This window comes from Staurois parvus, unplaced genomic scaffold (genome assembly GCF_062004578.1).
Source record: "Staurois parvus isolate SC_StPar_1 unplaced genomic scaffold, SC_StPar_1.0 ptg000068l, whole genome shotgun sequence".
Classification (NCBI taxonomy): domain Eukaryota; kingdom Metazoa; phylum Chordata; class Amphibia; order Anura; family Ranidae; genus Staurois; species Staurois parvus.
Window position 1 is genome coordinate 8,591,506 of NW_028317864.1, and position 21,628 is coordinate 8,613,133.

Sequence of the window (21,628 nt, forward strand, 5' to 3'; positions counted from 1 at the left end):
TTTATATATATATATATATATATATATATATATATATATATACACACACACGTGTTTTTTTGCATTAAAATGTATTTAAAAAAAAACAAAAATTCGTCTTAAGAACCGCTGCGCAAATCCCGCGTGACATAAACAAAAGTCACATGGAGGTTCAGCCTGCAGGAGGAGAGTTGGGTGATTGGGTTTAGATCAGGGAAGCAGTTGCGGTAGGTCCAATGTAGAGCTGTGTACTCACACTGCACTGCTCACTACTTGCAGATACATACACCGATCTGTGTGTATGGGAACACAGGAAATATACTCAGCATGCAGAATCCCGGAGATGGATCAGGATACCGCCTCCTTCATCTCCCCCTTAGGGCTGCGAGGCGGGAGTCATGCTGCTCCACATCCCGAGGATGACCCTGACACTCCACCTCCCGGTCTCCGAGCCACCCCACCTCCGCACTCACCGCTTCTCCCCTCCAGAAGGGCAGCGTCTCCTCCAGCCTAGCGCAGCCGAACTCTGAATCCTGACCGACGTCGGTCACAACCAATAGCTAGCTAGGATTTCACACTCCACTTGTGCAAAAGCCAATCCGCGCATCCGCTTGGGCCTCACGTGTGCGGTTGCATTGAAAGTGCCGCAGATGCTTCCTGGTCGGTGGACTCTTTGATTGGTGGATAGGATGTGAGGGAACCGGGGGGCGTGGTATATTTAAAGAAACAGCATCGGAGAAGATGGATGGTCGCTGAGGACTGTGGTGGAGCGGTGAGGGAAGGATACCCAGTTCACACTCAGGTCCTCTGTGGGCGGGGCAGGGAGGAGTTTTGCTGCGTCTGTAATGATTATAGAATGGGGTCATAGTTTGGTGTCTCACCCTTTATATATTGCACATACAGTGATATTAAAGGGGTAGCTCACCTTTACCCATAAGCTGCCTATGCTGAGAAGGGGCGTCAAAGGGCAGCTCTGCCTCAAGTTGAATAATGTCCTTGCTATGGGTGTAGGCCATTTATGTACCTCATGAAGCCTGACTGGAAAACTACTGTTACTAAGGCCTGGCTCACTCCAATACCCTTTTAGTACTTTTTGCAAAGACACTACAGTCCATTTAACATGGTGTCCTATGGGGCATGTTCACATTTACACTTTTATGAGCTGCTGTGTTTTTGGAGATATTCAGGGACTATTTTTTTAAGTCCCTGACATTGCATAAAGCAATGTTTTTGCTACAATAGAGTTCAATGGAGAAGCTGCGTTTCAGTAGCTTCTCCGTTGAACTCTAGTGTAGCAAAAACATGGTGAAACGCATGGAGTGCATTTTTGCCACTTCCCTTCACTTCCTGTCCCATAGCCAAAACATGAAGAGAGAGGAAATTCTTACAAAGTGAGAGAATCCCTGTTTTTCACCTAGAACTAGTGTCCTCATTGGAAGATTTCTCCTCAATTACTGTTCTGGTGACAACCCAAAATTTGGGATTTTCTTTTACTTTCAAATGATGATAGTAAACAGGAAATTTAAAAGGGGATGAATCTCCCTAACGGAGACACAGACATCAATAAAAACCGACAGCCGTTCTAATCCATCTCCACTCTATCCAAAACGAAAAACAAGTTTTGCCTTTATTTATACTTTAATGCAAAAATGCGTTACAGCAAAATAAAAGTTATAATACTCACCTCCTCTCAAATGTCAATGAGGAATACCTCACCGCTGCTAGCATCTTCTTTGCAGTTCCAGTATTTGGTCATCTTGATTGGCTGTCACGGGATGAAATAACTCCTGCGCATGCACCCAGAGACTGTGCTGGTAAACTGAGCTGCAGGCAGGGAGGTTCATTTTGTTACAGAAGAGACATTACATGTCTCTTCTGCAACAAATATCCTGCCTGCTTGTAAGCTTACAGTAATCATTGCTGTATATATGTCATCACTATAATGGAGTACAGGGGAGGGGGGGATATACATTACTGTATACATGTCATATCACTATAATGGAGTACAGGGGAGGGGGATATACATACTGTATACACGTCATATCACTATAATGGAGTACAGGGGAGGGGGATATACATACTGTATACACGTCATATCACTATAATGGGGTACAGGGGAGGGGGGATATACATTACTGTATACACGTCATATCACTATAATGGGGTACAGGGGAGGGGGGATATACATTACTGTATACACGTCATATCACTATAATGGGGTACAGGGGAGGGGGGGATATACATTACTGTATACACGTCATATCACTATAATGGGGTACAGGGGAGGGGGATATACATTACTGTATACATGTCATATCACTATAATGGAGTACAGGGGAGGGGGATATACATTACTGTATACACGTCATATCACTATAATGGGGTACAGGGGAGGGGGGGATATACATTACTGTATACATGTCATATAACTATAATGGGGTACAGGGGAGGGGGGGATATACATTACTGTATACATGTCATATCACTATAATGGAGTACAGGGGAGGGGGATATACATTACTGTATACACGTCATATCACTATAATGGAGTACAGGGGAGGGGGATATACATTACTGTATACACGTCATATCACTATAATGGAGTACAGGGGAGGGGGGGATATACATTACTGTATACACGTCACATCACTATAATGGAGTACAGGGGAGGGGGGATATACATTACTGTATACACGTCATATCACTATAATGGAGTACAGGGGAGGGGGATATACATTACTGTATACATGTCATATCACTATAATGGAGTACAGGGGAGGGGGGGATATACATTACTGTATACATGTCATATCACTATAATGGAGTACAGGGGAGGGGGGATATACATTACTGTATACACGTCACATCACTATAATGGAGTACAGGGGAGGGGGGATATACATTACTGTATACACGTCACATCACTATAATGGAGTACAGGGGAGGGGGATATACATTACTGTATACACGTCACATCACTATAATGGAGTACAGGGGAGGGGGATATACATTACTGAGTAGTGTATATCCCAGCTCCCTTGTACTCCATTATGGTGATATGACATGTTGTATACAGTACTTACTCCTAGTCCCTCCGAGTCCCCTGCGGCAGTGGAGAGGGTGTCTCCTCTCAGCGGAGAGCGGACCTCTCCTGCACCTGTCCCCTCAGTGGCGGTGCCGCAGAAGCCGGAAACCGGACGTTGTAAACCGGAACTCGGCTTCACAATGAGGCTTGGAGCGCAGGTGCAGTCGCTCCATGCTTCATCTGTGCTCGCTGCTCGCCACAGAGGAATTTCACCTCGCATTTGGCAACCGGGTGAGCGGCTTTTTCAAGCCCTGAACTAAAGTATTTATAACCCAATGTCTGGTAACTTTGTAGTCACTGAAGCGGCTAGGTCAGACACTTTTATGAGCCCGGCGATGTATATTGGGGGTTAGATCCTGCTAGTTCTAAGATGCTGTGGATTGTATGAACGGAAAGGAGGAGGGAGGGGAAGAGAGGAAAAGTCACTGTGGCCATTCTCTCTTTTGACAAACTGGCACTTTAGACTTGTGACCTGAACCAGATGGAGGTCGCCTACAGCTTTCATGTGCCTAATGCGCACAACCATTGCACTCTCTACCCTTATATTGAGGGCCTTCACCACTGCTGTCAGGGCTATTACTGGATGACAGGTTCCTTCTGAATTTAGGTTGACCTTCTTTAATTTCATGCCAATGTTTATATGTAGCATATGTCTAAATGACACTGCATCATCATGTCTGAGAAGTTGACTAAACAAGACGTCGACCAGAGGAGCAGAATCAAGGAGCTTCACTACAGAATCTTTGAGCTGATATAAAATGTATAGAATATTATAGAAAGATTGCTTCCGATTCATATTCCTCCACTCCTCCCACACCAGATCATTAATCTTGTCCAAAAATGGGAGACTGATATCCTCCTTTTTGAAGTACTTGTAAAACCTCCTCTTGGATGGAGCTTCAACTATTTTCTCCCACTGGAGGCCTGTCTTACATCTTTGACATAAAGTTGCATGAGGCTAAAATCACAGCTACCAATAGTTTCTTAATCAGACTCTTCCCTGGACAAACTGACTGACCAAGCTCTTTCCTTTCCCATATTATTTATTGAAGAAATGTAGACAAAATAACAAAGTACACATATGTACAGATAAATGTCAAGCGATGTTGTCATATTAAATAAAAACAAAACCAACTCATCCTGGTCAGATAATATCTAAGTAGTATTAAAGTGGTAGTTCCCAACAAACTGCGCCCTAGGGAGTAGGATGATGACCAAGCTATTTCTTCTCTCACTGGTTAAGCTGGCATAATAGCCACCTGCAAGGCTGATGGTTGCATTGCACGAGACTTCTCTGAGGGTGCTGCTGTGGAGAACTCCTTAAAATCCTCTCTCATTAATTCGTCTTATTACAGAGACTGCCTCTCTGTTGTCTGACACTTTCTCCCTTAAAGCTTCTAAATGCCATGATTCACACAGGATTTTACCCTGCAGTGCAGCACAAGGGCAAGCCCATTAGAGGCCTTATGCAGGCCTTATCCATCTATGTGAAGCTGCACAGGAGCGTGGATGGTGCATATATAGAAATCACAGCCTTCTGCCAGATCTGTACCATGGGCAAGCAGTTTACTTGTCCTGGGTGAACATGGACCACAGTGAGTGGTCTCTTCTGCCAAAAATATTTGAGAGGGTGATGAGATGGGTTTTCTTACGGAAATACTGTAGATTTCTCTGTATCCCCAACAAATGCAAAGCTGACAAGGTTCTGTTTGAGATTCGTACACCCTCAACCACTGGGGTCAGATGCACTGAGGATGAAGTGGCACTTTCAGTGTATGCATCTCCCTATCACGTACCTGGTGATGGAGGCCAATGGAGAGAGGGCTTCCCTTGCGGCTAAGTTCCGGACTCCCCTGAGAATGGGACAGCGGGAGTCAGGCCCAAAGTTGCACAGGTTGCCTGTAGGAGTGCTGGTTGGTGGTCCACTCAGAAGCACAGCTGGTGCACGGAGATAGGTCTGTAGACAGGAGGTGCCTGTGTGTGGTATGCAAGCCCTTCTGGGATTTAGATGTTACTGGGTAGTCGGTTCAAGCCAAGGTCAGGTACCAAGTGGGAATCAGAGCAGACGTAGTCAGAAGGGATAGCCAAGGTCATACACGGAGGAGCGAGAGAGAGTATTCGTAAACCAAGCCGAGGTCAGATCAGGGGTAAAGCAAAGTAGACAGGTCCAGGAGCAAGCCGAGTCGGTATCAGGAAATCACAAGAAACAGGAACAAGGGACGAGGAGCTAGAGATCATCCAGCAACTTGAAGAAGTGATGAGCCGCCTTATAAAGGCCATCTGGCACCAAACTGAAGCTGATGTGTGATTCTGCGGCCATGCAGGGTGCTGGCAGAAATGCCAGCTCTTCCAGGACTTCTGCTGTGGACAGGACCCTGACACTCCCCCAATTCCCATGACCTTCAAGTTCCTTGAAAAACAACTGGAAGAGGAGGCACTGGTCCTAGGTACAATTCCAGATTGGCTAAAGCAGCTGTGGTATCTGCTTCTACTATAGTGGAGTGTCCGGAGTCCTCTAGTCTTGCCCACTCCTCAGAATCTCCTGAACCAAGGTCCTATTGTCATCCTGGTCTAGAGCAACTCCACTTGAAGGCTTAGCTATTGAAAGGCAAAGATTGATCGGCTAAAAGACATAACAAAGTGTGGCAGCAATTTTAACTGTTTGTGGTTTTTCATTAATAGATCCTCAAGTGCACAAGGTGCTAGAGTTCCTCCAAAAGGGCCTTGACATGGGTCTCGGCCTTAGTACTTTAAAAAGACATGTCTACGCCATCTCAGGCTTCTCAAGAACCCAATATTCATTGAATGAATTGGTTGCCTAATTCTTCAAGGCAGTAATGAAATTAAAAATTCCAATGCACCTTCTCTTTTCAAAGTGAGATCTTTCCTCAGTCTTGGACTTGCTTTCCTCAGAAAAGTTTTTTCCTTAATGCGGGATTTTGGTGTGATATGTTAAACTGAAGACAGCCTTTTTTAGCTGCAGTCACTTCGGCAAGAAGGGTATTGAAAGTAGTTGTGTTAAGGGCCAAAGAACCCTTTACCACCTTCTTTGCTGACAGGGTCATTCTAATTCTGATGTTATGATTTACACCCAAGATGACTTCAGACTTTCATTTCAATTAGGACATAGTCCTCTACGCTCCTTTCTTCAAATTTGGAGTAAGTAAGCAGCTTAGACATGGCCAAATGCCTCTGGGCATATTTAGAGGCTACATCTTTCTTCAGAATTTCTGACCATCTGTTTGTGTTGCTTGCAGATGCAAATAAGGGGAAAATGGCTTTGAGCTGGGTAACCATCAATTTCCATGGCCTACAGCTTCAAAGGTGTGGCAGTGACAAATGGGGTTACAAATCATTCCACTTATTGTATGGCAGCTAGGGTAGCTTCTTGGTCTTCTCTCTATAACATTATGTCCCATTATTGTGTTGACCAAGCCTCTTTCACAACTGTTGCCTTTGGACGGGGAATATATTCTTTTGCCATCTCTGTCAGTTAAAATTTTCAGCACTCCCGTCCTGTGCCAGCTAGATATTTCCAACGTGTATACTGACATAGAACGGTCAGGAAAACTAGAAAATTTTTTAAATATTTATTTTAATGTTTCTTTTCTGTTAAGCTCCATGGCAGTACAGTATCCCACCTCATTAGAGTAGGCTGGTTTTGTAATGATGTGACTGGGAAGGGGTACATATTTATGGATAGACTGTGTTGTGGGGGTAGAGGGGAAGGAAATTACCCGAGTGTATGCTGCAATGGAGATCGTCAGTAAAGAAAATTACAGTAAGTATGAAAACAGTTTTCCTGTTTTTGAACATTTAATATCCCATAGTGATTACAGGTAAATTTACTGATAAAAGTCCTTAAATGCACAGTTCAGAAACATTCTGTATTTTTCTTTTCCTTTTTTTATTGTAATTTTAAAGCAATTATACAGAACAAGTACATGCTTGTACAAAAACCATTCAATGTTGCAGTGTACCAAATTAATCTGTTTCGACCAACAACATCAAGGTTGCTCACCATAGTAGATCTTATGGCAATGAAATACATTTTAGACTAAATTTAAGAAGAAATTGGATTTTTTATTGGATATATTCTATAACAGTCCCTCCCTCCTAGATTGTAAGCTCCAAGGATCAGGGCCCTCAAATCCCTCTTGTATTGAACTGTCTTGTTGCTGTATTGCCTCCCGTTATATTGTAAAGTGCTGATCAAACTGTTGGCGCTATATAAATCCTGTATAATAATAATAATAATAATATAATAATAACAGAAAGTAGAAAGTATTGGGGTTTTCCAAAATTTTCGGTCTTTGTTCATTTATATAACAAAAAATAAAAAACCCAGTGGTGATCAAATACCACCAAAAGAAAGCTCTAATTGTAAGAAAAATGCAATACATTTAATTTGGGTACAGTGTTGCATGACTGAGCAATTGGCAGTTAAAGTAGCCCAGTGCTGAATAGCAAAAACATGAACTGGTCATGAAGGGAGTAAAACTTTCTGGAGCTCAAGTGGTTAAGGTTTGTTCCAATTATTGTGTAAATAAAAGTATTTACACAGATCCAAAATCTTCAGACCTTTGGACAGGCCCACTAAGCATGATGAAATGAGCTTCCCTGGACACAATCCCTGAAACACAGGGCTGAGGTTCCTGTGAACATTTTGTATTTTTCATTAAGGTGGAACTTTACCCACAACAACTTAATAAAAAATAATGTTCTTTAGCAAGGAACATACATTCCGCATTAATAAATATACTACCAAAATTAGTGTGTGCTGTAAATTACCTCCAGCATTGTTCTGTTTCTTCTTGCTGGAGGCCACCATTTTACTGAAGCCCAGAGCCTCTGAGCAGCAGTAAATCTTTAGGCTGTCAGCAGATCGGCTCTACAAATACGGTACAGAGCCTAAAAATAGGGAGCAACTGAGCATGTGCAGAGCAGGGTGAGCCATTGTATTACTGGATATTAAACAGTATAAGCACTTATTTTTAATGTTTTACATACCTGCAAAAGGGGCCAGTCTGAAGTGATCTAGCAAGACTTAATTTCTGACTAAAGTTCAGTTTTAACCACTTGCCTACAGGGCACTTTTACCCCCTTCCTGGCCAGGGCAATTTTCAGCTTTCAGTGCGGTCACATTTTGAATGACAATTGCCTGGTCATGCAACACTGTAACCAAAGTAAATTTTTATCATTTTTTTTAGACAAATAGAGCTTTCTCTTGGCAGTATTTAATCACCACTGGGTTTTTATTTTTTTGCTACACAAACAGAAAGATCAAATATTTTGAGGGGAAAAAAAAGTTTTTCTTGGTTTCGGTTAAAAAGTTTTGTAAATAAGTGATTTTTCTCCTTTACTGATGTGCGCTAATGAGTCGGCACTGATGGAAACTGATGAGGAGGCACTGATGAGGCTGCACTGATAAGTGCCACTGATGGGTATTGATAGGCAGCACTGATAGGTGGCACTGACAGGCATCACTGCACACTGACCAGCATCACTGAGGTGGCACAGATGGGCACTATTGACCACACTGATGGGGCTACACTGATCATCAGGGCACTGATGATCAGTGCCCTAATGCTCAGTGTAGATGTCCCCCTGAGAAGTGCCACTTACTGGCTCTCCTCATCTGCTGTCAGCGTGAGGAGAGGACTGCCGATAACCGGCATTTCATAAAAATACTGTGATCGGCTGTGACACTTTGCTACAATGTGACGTAGTCAGTGTACAGCTTGTATAACATGTAAATTTGCTGTCCCCTCAAAATAACTCAACACACCGCCATTAATGTCTAAACCGCTGGCAACAAAAGTGAGTCCACCCCTAAGTGAAAATGTCCAAATTGGGCCCAAAGTGTCAATATTTTGGTCCCAATGGTGTGGCCACCATTATATTCCAGCACTGCCTTAACGCTCTTGGGCATGGAGTTCACCAGAGCTTCACAGGTTGCCACTGGAGTCCTATTTCACTTCTCCATGACGACATCACGGAGCTGGTGGATGTTAGGGACCTTGCGCTCCTCCACCTTCCGTTTGAGGATGCCCCACAGATGCTCAATAGGGGTTAGGTCTGGAGACATGCTTGGCCAGTCCATCACCTTTACCCTCAGCTTCTTTAGCAAGGCAGTGGTCGTCTTGGAGGTGTGTTTGGGGTCGTTATCATGTTGGAATACTGTCCTGCGCCCCAGTGTCCGAGGAAAGGGGATCATGCTCTGCTTCAGTATGTCACAGTACATGTTGGCATTCATGAACTGTAGCTCCCCAGTGCCGGCAGCACTCATGCAGCCCCAGATCATGACACTCCCACCACCATGCTTGACTGTAGGCAAGACACACTTGTCTTTGTACTCCTCACCTGGTTGCTGCCACACATTCTTGACACCATCTGAACCAAAGAAGATTATCTTGGTCTCATCAGACCACAGGACATGGTTCCAGTAATCCATGTCCTTAGTCTGCTTGTCTGCAGCAAACTGTTTGCGGGCTGTCTTGGGCATCATCTTTAGAAGAGGCTTCCTTCTGGGACGACAGCCATGCAAACCAATTTGATGCAGGGTGCGGCATATGATCTGAGCACTGACATGCTGACCCCCCACCCCTTCAAACTCTGCATCAATGCTGGCAGCACTCATACGTCTATTTCCCAAAGACAACCTCTGGATCTGATGCTGAGCACGTGCACTCAACGTCTTTGGTCAACCACGGCGAGGCCTGTTCTGAGTGGAACCTGTCCTGTTAAATCGCTGTATGGTCTAGACCACCATTCTGCAGCTCAGTTTCAGGGTCTTGGCAATCTTTTTATAGCCTAGGCCATCTTTATGTAGAGCAACAATTCTATTTTTCAGATCCTCAGAGAGTTCTTTGCCATGAGGTGCCATGTTGAACTTCCAGTGACCAGTATGAGAGAGTGAGAGCGATAACACCAAATTTAACACACCTGCTCCCCATTCACACCTGAGACCTTGTAACACTAACGCTTCACATGACATCGGGGAGGGAAAATGGCTAATTGGGCCCAATTTGGACATTTTCACTTAGGGGTGTACTCACTTTTGTTGCCAGCGGTTTAGACATTAATGGCTGTGTGTTGAGTTATTTTGAGGGGACAGCAAATTTACACTGTTATACAAGCTGTACACTCACTACGTCACATTGTAATAAAGTGTCATTTCTTCAGTGTTTCCACATGAAAAGATAGAATAAAATATTTACAAAAAAATGTGAGGGGTGTACTCACTTCTGTGAGATACTGTGTGTGTGTATGTATATATATATATATATATATATATATATATATATATATATATATATATATATATATATATATATGTGTGATTTTTTTCATTTCCGGTAGGGGGCGCGCTCCCTACCCGCGGTGCCATTCGTGGCCTCAACTGTCAATCACCAGGTCCTGGCCGGTGATTGGCGAGCGTCTCCAACGGGGGTGAAGCACACACACAGGACACACTGTAAAACGGCACACAGTTGACCCTTTGATCGTCCCACATGTTAACCCCTTCCTGCCCAGTGTCATTAGTACAGTGTCAGTGCTTTTTATTAGCACTGATCACTGTATTGGTGTCACTAGGGATGTCAGTGACACCAAGTCAGTTCCCCCCCAGTGTCAGAATGCCCACCGCAGTCCTGCTATAAGTCTCTGATCGCCGCCATTACTAGTAAAAATTTGAAAAAAAAAATTCCAGTATATATACACCACCATTTGTAAACACTATAGCTTTCATGTAAACCAATAAATTTACATGTGTTGGGATTTTTTTTTCTAGCAAAGACCTATAGCAGAATACATTTTGGCCTAAATTTATAACAAAATTAGATTTTTTTAAATTTATTTACTGGTCATGTTTAATAGCAAAAAGTGAAAAATATTTTTTTTTTTTCTCAAAATTGTCAGACTTTTTTTTTTATAGCGCAAAAAATAAAAAATGCACAGGCGATCAAATACTACCAAAAGAAAGCTAAACCTAAATTTCATTTGGGTGCAGCTTTGCATGAACACGGTATTGTCAGTTAAAGTAACGTAGCGCTGTAACGCAAAAAATGGCCTGGTCAGGAAGGGGGGTAAATCCTCTGGAGGGCAAGTGGTTAATGATGATTTCTGATTGGTTGATGTGGGTTACTGCTCTTTATGACTGTTTTTTGTACTACTTTATTGGAAAGGCTGACATAGAATACTAATTAGGAAGTTAGTGACATCTAGTGGTAGCAATGAGAAATAACTAGTTTACTATTTTACTGCAGATTGATAAAGTATGCACACTTTACCTAGCTGCCTGTCAGACACGGATTAGGGAAACATATTAGGGTTGGCACTACCGAATAAGCTAACAGATTCATAACTTGCCATGCATCAGGAATCAAAATGGCTGGGTCACATATACAGTGGATTTAAAAAGTCTACACATCCCTGTTAAAATGTCAGGTTTCTGTGATGTAAAAAAATTAGACAAAGATAAATCATTTTAGAACTTTTTCCACCTTTGATTTGACCTATAATCCAATACAATTGAAAAACAAACTGAAATCTTTTGGGGGGGGGGGGGGGGTGGAGTACACATCAAAAACTAAAATAATGTGGTTGCATAAGTGTGCACACCCTCTTAAAACTGGGGATATAGCTGTGTTCAGAATTAAGTAAGCACATTCAAAATCATGTTAAATAGGAGTCAGTACACACCTGCCATCATTTAAAGTGTCTCTAATTAACCCCAAATAAAGTCCAGCTGTTCTATTGGATCTTTCCTGACATTTTTTTAGTCGCATCCTACAGCAAAAGCCATGGTCTGCAGAGAGCTTCCAAAGCATCAGAGGGATCTCATTGTTAAAAGGTATCAGTAAGGAGAAGGGTAGAAAAGAATTTCCAAGGCATTAGATATACCATGAAACACAGTGTAGACAGTCATCATCAAGTGGAGAAAATATGGCGCAGCAGTGACATTACCAAGAACTGGACACCCCTGCAAAATTTATGAAAAGACGAGAAGAAAACTGGTCTGGGAGGCTGCCAAGAGGCCTACAGCAACATTAATGGAGCTGCAGGAATATCTGGCAAGTACTGGCTGTGTGAAAGTGACAATAATCTCTCGTAATCTTCATATGTCTAGGCTGTGGGGTAGAGTGGAAAGACGGAAGCCTTTTCTTATGAAGAAAAACATCCAAGCCCAGATAAGTTTTGCAAAACACATCTGAAGTCTCCCAAAAGCATGCAGGAAAATGTGTTATAGTCCGATGAAACCAAGGTTGAACTTTTTGGCCATAATTCCAAAAGATATGTTTGGTGCAAAAACAACACTGCACATCACTAAAAGAACACCATACCCACAGTGAAGCATGGTGGTGGCAGTGTCATGCTTTGGGGCTGTTTTTCTTTAGCTGGAACTGGGACCTTAGTCAAGGTAGAGGGAATTATGAACAATTCCAAATACCAGTCAATATTGGCACAATATTTTCAGGCTTCAGCTAGAAAGCTGAATATGAAGAGGAACTTCATCTTCCAGCATGACAACGACCCAAAGCATACATCCAAATCAACAAAGGAATGGCTTCACCAGAAGATTAAAGTTTTGGAATGGCCCAGCCAGAGCCCAGACCTGAATCCAATCGAAAATCTGTGGGGTGTTCTGAAGAGGGCTGTGTACAGGAGATGCCCTGGTAATCTGACAGATTTGGAGTGTTTTTGCCAGGAAGAGCGGGAAAATATTGCCAAGTCAAGATGTGCCGTGCTGATACTCATACCCAAAAAGACTGAGTGCTGGAATCAAATCAAAAGGGGCTTCAACAAAGTATTAGTTTAAGGTGTGCACACTTATGCAACCATATTATTTTTGTTTTTTATTTTTACTTCCCTCCACCTAAATGATTTTAGTTTGTTGTTCAACTGAGTTGTACAGTTTATAGGTTACATTAAAAGGTGGAAAAGGTACTCGTATTAGGCGCTATTATTTAAACCATTAGTGGGCCTACTTCGTCCTGAGTGGCAGCTGGCATCGCTTTTATTCATGGCTACCAAACTAACGATCGCGAGGGCTTGGAAGACCCCCCTTCTCAGCTTCGAAGCACACAAAAATAGGATGAATTTTATAATGGTTAATGAGAAACTGACGGCTATGTTGTTTGACACCTACACAAAGTTTCTGCAGACCTGGCGTCCCTGGCTTGATATAGCCCAACCTTCGAGATTTGACCAGGCCCTTTTGTCGATATAAGATTGGTTTTTTTTTTCCGTCGCGATCCCCTGGAGCACTTTCTTTGTCTTTTGTCTCTTTTTTTCTTCATTCCTCTCTTTCTCTTTTTTGTTCAGCCTGTTTTCATGATATTTGCACTGATTGTAACTGTACCAGCAATACTATATCTACCTGTTAGACTTCCTTGGGAGTCCTGGGTGTGGAGTACCAATGTGCATCCAGCGAGGCTCCGTATTCAATTTTTCCTGCCTTCTATATGCAGATTTTTTGATAATCTTTGATCTTAGTTTATTAATTCATTGGTCTCTAATTGTCTGCCATTTTTGCAACTTATTATGTTTTATTTTCCCTCTTCATATACTGCACTTGTGTAATCAGTTTGTTTCCTTGTCTATATAACAGTGCATTTATTGTATTACTCATCAGAAAACTTGTACGTTTTATTTTTGTTGGTCAGTGCTTCTGTTTATGACTGTTTCTCTGATGTTATCTATTCTACAATAAAATTCATTGTAAAAGAAAAGGTGGAAAAAGTTCTGAAATGATTTATCTTTGTCTCATTTTTTACATCACAGAAACCTGACATTTTAATAGGGGTGTGTAGACTATTTATATCCACTGTACATACCTTCAGCAAAATCAACAAAAGTAATATACAAATCTGATCTGCCTTACTTATGGCAAATCTATTTCCTCTACGTGGTCCAACACCACCCCCTCTTATTAAAAGTGAATGTCAAGCCATTTTGTTTTAGTTTTGAATAGAGAGGGAAAGGATTAGAGCCCTTGCCTATTTTTCACTACTATCCATGGCTCTATTAGAAAGATTTTTCCAGACTTTCTGTCCCCTCAATTCCTGTCTGATAAAATGTTTTCAGCAAGACATGAAGTGAGGGGAAATCTCTCCAATAGACCCCCAGATATTAGTAAAAACCTAAGAAGGGTTCTAATCCTTCCCCCACGCTATCTAAAAGTAAGAAAAAAGTTTTTTTAGCTGGACATACTACATTCTGGAATCTGACTTATTAACCAATTCCTGGCCACACTATAGTCAAAAGACAGCTACAGCAATGTCAGCTAGTTCTGGGAGGGCATCTATGGATTCTGTGGAGGACCACACTCCCTGGGGTGTGTACCGTGTGCCATCTGTGATCAGTGTGTTCTTCGGACACAGCTGATCATGTGTCCAAGTAAAGGGCCAAACAGAGCTGCCTTTTACCATGTGACTAACTGTGTCCAATCACAGCTGATCACAGTGTTATTATGAAATGCCGGTTATTGGCACTCCTTTCCTCACGCTGGCAGCACGTGAGGAGAGCCAGTAAGTGGCATTTCTAATGGCGACATCTACACTGATCATTAGGGCACTGATCATCAGTGTAGCCCAGGGGCAAACTGACAACTCATGGGTCCCCCGGGCAATAGGGGATCATGGGGCCCCTGTGTCCTTGCCCTATGAAAAAGGTAACAGGGGCATCTCATGGGGCCCACTACTGACCCTGGACCCTGGGGCAGTGCCCGAGTTTCCAAATAGTCAGTCCGCCCCTGGTGTAGCTCCATCAGTGCGATCAATAGTGCCCATCTGTGCTGGCTCTCATTGCCCATCTGTGCTGGTTATCAGTGCCTCCTCAGTGCTGGCTATTAGTGCCTAACAGTGCCTCATATCAGTGCAGCCTCATCAGTGCCTCCTCATCAGTGACAAATAGAGCTTTCTTTTGATGGTATTTGATCGCTTGTGTTTTTTACTTTTTGCGTTATAATAAAAATAAAGACCAACAATTTTGAGAAAAAAAACAATATTTTTGACTTTTTGCTATTAAACATTTGTATTGTGATTTAAAAAAAAAAATCAAATTTCAGCATAAATTTAGGCCAAAATGTATTCTGCTACAGGCCTTTGCTAAAAAAAATCTCAATACATGTAAATTTATTGGTTTACGTGAAAGTTATAGCATTTACAAATGGTGGTAAATATAATGGGATTTTTTTTTTTGATTTTTTACTAGTAATGGTGGCGATCGGAGACTTATAGCAGGTGTGCTTTCTGACACTGGGGGGAACTGAAATGGTGTCACTGACATCCCTAATAACACCAATACAGTGATCAGTGCTAATAAAAAGCACCGACCGTGTACTAATGGCACTGGGCAGGAAGGGGTTAACATATGGGGCAATCAAAGGGTTAACTGTGTGCCGTTTTACATTGTGTCATGTGTGTGTTCTTCACTGTAAGCACACTGCTTTGCATGGCTGTGCTATGCACAGCCATGTTAAGCAGTGTGCAGGAGATGACAGGGGAGAGAGCTTGTTTACAGACAGTTCCCCCCCATATCAGAGATGCTTAGCAATCACCTGGCGCGGGCGAGTGGCACAGGCGGGTAGGGAGCATACCCCCCTACCCGAAACTGCAAGACCACGTATATATACAGTATCTCACAGAAGTGAGTACACTCCTCACATTTTTTAAAATATTTTATTCTATCTTTTCATGTGACAACAAATGACACTTTACTACAATGTGACGTAGTGAGTGTACAGCTTGTATCACAGTGTATATTTGCTGTCCCCTCAAAATAACTCAACACACAGCCATTAATGTCTAAACCACTGGCAACAAAAGTGAGTACACCCCTAAGTGAAAATGTCCAAATTGGGCCCAATTAGCCATTTTCCCTCCCCGGTGTCATGTGGCTCATTAGTGTTACAAAGTCACAGGTGTGTTAAATTTGGTGTTATCGCTCTCACTCTCTCATACTGGTCACTGGAAGTTCAACATGGCACCTCACGGCAAAAAACTCTCTGAGGATCTGAAAAAAAATAATTGTTGCTCTACAAAAAGATGGCCTAGGCTATAAGAAGATTGCCAAGACACTGAAATTGAGCTGCAGCACGGTGGCCAAGGCCATACAGCGGTCTAACAGGATAGGTTCCACTCAGAACAGGCCTCGCCATGGTCGAGCAAAGGCATTGAGTGCAGGTGCTCAGCGTCATATCCAGAGGTTGTCTTTGGGAAATAGATGTATGAGTGCTGCCAGCATTGCTGCAAAGGTTGAAATGGGGGGGGTCAGCCTGTCTGTGCTCAGACCATACGCCGCACCCTGCATCAAATTGGTGTGCATGGCTATCATCCCAGAAGGTAGCCTCTTCTAAAGATGATGCCCAAGAAAGCCCGCAAACAGTTTGCTGAAGACAAGCAGACTAAGGACATGGATTACTGGAACCATGTCCTGTGGTCTGATGAGACTAAGAAGCTGATTTGGTTCAGATGGTGTCAAGCGTGTGTGGCAGCAACCAGGTGAGGAGTACAAAGACAAGTGTGTCTTGTCTACAGCCAAGCATGGTGGTGGGAGTGTCATGGTCTGGGGCTGCATGAGTGCTGCCGGCACTGGGGAGCTACAGTTCATTGAAGGAACAATGAATGCCAACATGTACTGTGACATACTGAAGCAGAGCATGATCCCCTCCCTTCGGAGACTGGGCCGCAGGGCACTATTCCAACCAAAGACCCCAAACACACCTCCAAGACGACTACTGCCTTGCTAAAGAAGCTGAGGGTAAAGGTGATGGACTGGCCAAGCATGTCTCCAGACCTAAACCCTATTGAGCATCTGTGGGGTATCCTCAAATGAAAGGTGGAGGAGCGCAAGGTCTCTAACATCCAGCAGCTCCGTGATGTCGTCATAGAGGAGTGGAAGAGGACTCCAGTGGCAACCTGTGCAGCTCTAGTGAACTCCATGTCCAAGAGGGTTAAGGCAGTGCTGGAAAATAATGGTGGCCACACAAAATATTGACACTTTGGGCCCAGTTTGGACATTTTCACTTAGGGGTGGACTCACTTTTGTTGCCAGCGGTTTAGACATTAATGGCGGTGTGTTGAGTTATTTTGAGGGGACAGCAAATTTACACTGTGATATAAGCTGTACACTCACTACGTCACATTGTAGCAAAGTGTCATTTCTTCAGTGTTGTCACATAAAAAAATAGAATAAAATATTTACAAAAATGTGAGGGGTGTACTCACTTCTGTAAGATACTGTGTATATACACGTGATTTCGCACACCTATGCCTCCCTGTAGCGGTACTTCTGCTATATCCGTTGCATAAGTGATACTGGTAGGCTGTGGAGTGCACCATATTGGTTGGTACATTGGTTTCGATAACCCCCCCATTCTCCACCATTGGTGGTCACTGTGTGGTTGAAATATATGACCCTCCCCCAGCATTGTTGGTCAGTAGTTCTAAAATATTCCCTCATCCCCAGCATTGCTGCCTCATTCACACAGGCATATGTATTCATACACCTGTGCAAAGGGCCATCTTCACCCACACAGCATGCACAGGTGTTCCATGCAATCACATTTCTTTCTAATGAGAAACAGCGGGTCCCAATCTGAGAGCTGTGTGGGTGCGTGTCCCCAAGCACACACTGTCTGTGTTCGGAGAGACGCACCCACATGGTAGTAAGACTGGGACCAGCAGCTCAGCCAATGCATTCCAATAGACTTGAATGGGAATGCCTGCATGTGGATCATAAATAAATAAGTGTGCCATCACTCAGTGGTGGGAAGCAGCCTGAATTCACAGGACATTTTTATTTTATGGAACATCAAAATTTTAATAAATATGCTGATTCATGAACAAATATTTTGCCACAAACATGTATTTAAATGTTTAGGGAATGTGACCCATAGGACTAGCTCTATGGAGCGCACATAACAGACTGCTTCTTGTTATTCATTATATTTCTAATAGAAAAAATAAATGGGAATTTAGCCTGCAGTATAGCAGTTTTGAGGAGATTCGGCATTCAGCGGTCATTTTCAGACTACATAGCTTCAACAGAACACAGATTTTGGGTGACGGGACAGGTAGGTATTAATTCTTTCACTTATAGACCGGTCTTTTTCTTCATATTTTTATGTTTTTGTCACACACGAGTGACTTGACACAGGGGTATATGAATATCTTTCATGTTATATTGCACACATATGCAGTGTGGCCAGGGGCGGACTGACAACTCATGGAGGCCCCCGGGCAATAGGGGATCATGGGGCCCCTGTGTCCTTGCCCAAACTCAAAAAAGCCTATGAAAAAGGTACCAGGGGCATCTCATGGGGCCCCCTACTGACCGGGCAGTGCCCGAGTTTCCAAATGGTCAGTCCGCCCCTGAGTGTGCACACTTTCTTGAGACTTAAAGCACACATGCATGGGCTACTGAAATCAATGGCAAGGCATGCCAATCTATACACAGATTGGTTTTACAATGCATACATTTTTACATTAAAATATTCAAAGAGGACCTAACTCTGCATCGAGTTCAGGGTGTACAGCTAGCTTTGCAATACTAGATTTTCAATCCAAATCCTAGAGAATGTTAATCAGGGTATTATATCGCTGCCTCAACAAATTCCTATAAATATATTGTTTCGATTGCCATGCCAATGTTTTGAATTTTACCATTCAATTTTGGCATGCACAGAAGTTATTGTTTATAAAAGTAAAGAATGCAATGTAGATTTATATGTACAGTCATATTATAGTTATATTATTGCAATATACTAAAATCTACTTATAAATATAATTTGGCACATACTATATACTTCTAAATTGATCAGAACTTTCATTTGCATTATTTTTCCATACATCCACTTTTTATGGACTAAAGACGGCCATAGACGGATTGAAATTTGGCCCATTCAGCAGAAAGTGGCCAAATTTTGATCCATCTGTGGCCAGCCACAATCTATGGCCAGGCTGATTGTCGATCCACCGAACAACTTCAGCACAACCAGCCTGTTGGATATTTTTCATGTGATCACTGCATCACGGCTCATGACTACAGCCGCCAGGAGTGATCATTGTGTTCTGCCCACAGGGAAGGCTCCTCGCTGGCAGGGCACAATAGCGCTGCAGGAGGGATTTCCCCATCAACACTGACTGTGCTAATGGGGGAATTGAGCAATTCTCTTTCCTTCCATCCATGGAATTTGGAATATGCAGTTCAGATTTGGGCACCAATTCATAAAAAGAACATTGGGGAAATGAAGAAAGTGCAGAGAAGGGCAACCAAACTGATAAGAGGCATGGAGGAGATCAGCTATGAGGAAAGATTAGAGGAACTGAATTTATTCTCTCTTGAGAAGAGAAGATTAAGTGGGATATGGTCAACATGTATAAATACATCAGTGGTTCATATAGAGAACTCGGTGTAGAGCTATTCACCCTGAGGTCATCACAGAGGACAAGGGACACTCTTTACGTGTGGAGGAAAAGAGATTTCATCTCCAAATATGGAAAGGTTTCTTCACAGTAAGAGCTGTGAATTGTGGAATAGACTCCCTCAAGAGTTGGTTCTGGCCAGCTCAGTGGATTGCTTTAAAAAAGTCCTGGATTCTTTCTTAGACACACAGAATATAACTGGATACTAACATTTATAGGTAAAGTTGATCTAGGGAATATCCAATTGCCTCTCAGGGGTTCAGGAAGGAATTCTTTTTCCTGCAGGAGCAAATTGGATCATGCTTTGCTGGGTTTTTTGCTCTCCTCTGTATCAACTGTGGGTATAGGATTATAACTTGTTTTTTTTTTTTTTTTTATGGTTGAACTGAATGGACTTTTGTCTTTTTTCAGTGACTTGTGTTCAGTCACTTGTGATGTGCAGTGACTTGTGTTCTTCCGCACTGGATAAACATCACCTCTAGGGCACATAGATAATTGTTTTCTGTGTACACCGTTTGCACTGCAACGCTGGAGTGATGTGTGGTGCGTTGCGGAAAAATGCAGCATAGCGGAAATTCTGCATCAATCCATGCTGCACTGGATGGCACTGGATGGCACTGCATGTCACATGCACAGCTGTGCAAAGACATGAATGAAGTGTCACTATATGACACTTCAAATATTGTGGGAAAAAGCAAACAGTGTGATGCACTGAAACACAACACTAGCCTACGCAGTAAAAGGCTGCATTGTGTGAACCTGGCCTGTTAGAATTTTGTTTGTTCAGTTAAGAAATTAGAAATATTTAATGTTCTTCTTTGATTTTTTGTTCTCTACAGGTAAAAAAGATTGGTCATTCGTCCCCATCAACTATTAGGGCTAATTCACACAGACATATGCGTATTTTCTGCATCGAACACAGGTTCTTGCTGGCAAAGCTAGGAGAAAATCCTGCGTAAAATACACGCCTAAAGTATTTGCATTTAGATGCGTACAACTCATCTTTCATGACAATGAATGACTACACAAGTACGCATTGATGCCTGCAGACAATGTTTTCTGTATGGGCTTATTGTTTACTATAGATGCTCACAAAACTATATGCTGTGTGCATCTAAATGCAGAATTCATTTCTGCCTGTGTGAATGAGCCCTTAGAAAATTGATCGAACATTTTTCAAATGTATTATTTTTAATGAAAATCTAATCGGTACACTTTGTATTCGTCAACTTTTTGTTTTTCTAACCTAAACACAATGTGGAATCAAATTGATGTTTCTTCTCCTTTAACAGGGAAAGCAGCTGATGCTGGATAAAGTGGCTGGCGTAAGCTGGATGCTGTGTGGGATGGATTGAGCTTCCCTGGCCTGTAGCAGTGGGTGGGAAGATCTGGGAGTAGAAGCAGCTGATGCATAACACACAGGACACTGGCAATCTGCAACTGACATCATGGATTTCAATGTGAAGAAGCTGGCCTCTGATGCTGGGATATTCTTCACCAGGGCTGTGCAGGTAAGAGCCAGGCTGAAGGATGCAGGGATGGAGAGGTGGGGGGGGGATTGGTTAGAAGAGGGTTCTGAGATCTGCCCCCCACTCCCCTCCCTTCTGCAGCATCCTCTGACAGCTGATGCTTCTTATCCCTCCATCTTTGCTGCACTGTGTGCTTCTCCCGTTATACATCCCTCCACCTGCTGCCATGAGCCAGGATCTCCCCTGCCAGTCTGCCAACTGCTCCCATCTGTAGACAGAGCTGGTCACTGCACACTCTGTTGTTCTCACAGGAAGCAATAGGCAGCTGCTGCAGAACATCTTGCTGCATCGTCAGGCTCATTCACTAGAGCAGCGATGATGTACAAAGTGCCCTATGCCACAGAAACCATTAGATATCAGTTTACTGTCATCTGATCCATGAAAGAGGAATTCTAATGGGCTGCTATGGGCCTCTGCACATTGAATAAACCCAATGGATTATTATGACAACAGGAGGAGGGAGATCAAAGTGACAGTTGTGATTAAGCATATAGTTGTTAAGTACATAGTAGTTCTGCAACAGAGGCACTCCTCCTTCTTATGTGTACCGATCACCTGTTATCGTTGGTAGTAACCATTTTAAATAGGCTAAACCAGACTTTTTG

The 21,628-nt window shown here is 42.8% G+C and overlaps 2 protein-coding genes across 12 annotated transcripts in view; one reads left to right on the forward strand and one right to left on the reverse strand.

Annotated features, from left to right (window-relative positions):
- MIGA2 (mitoguardin 2) overlaps nucleotides 1–516 on the reverse strand; it is a 54,811-nt gene extending 54,295 nt beyond the window's left edge. The window contains exon 1 of one of the 2 annotated variants that reach the window (XM_089669089.1): nucleotides 453–516. The gene's annotated coding sequence lies outside the window, so the exon portion shown is untranslated. The other variant, XM_089669090.1, reaches the window with a different exon arrangement.
- A 189-nt stretch (nucleotides 517–705) lies between these two features.
- SH3GLB2 (SH3 domain containing GRB2 like, endophilin B2) overlaps nucleotides 706–21,628 on the forward strand; it is a 130,524-nt gene continuing 109,601 nt past the window's right edge. For 4 of the 10 annotated variants that reach the window (XM_089669097.1, XM_089669103.1, XM_089669099.1 and 1 more), the window contains exons 1-2: nucleotides 712–781; nucleotides 20,787–21,005. In XM_089669097.1, coding sequence (XP_089525223.1) covers nucleotides 20,943–21,005 — 63 coding nt within the window. In that variant the 5' untranslated portion in view covers nucleotides 712–781; nucleotides 20,787–20,942. Of the gene's footprint in view, nucleotides 782–20,786; nucleotides 21,006–21,628 lie in introns of all 10 variants that reach the window. The other 6 variants (XM_089669100.1, XM_089669101.1, XM_089669105.1 and 3 more) reach the window with 4 other exon arrangements.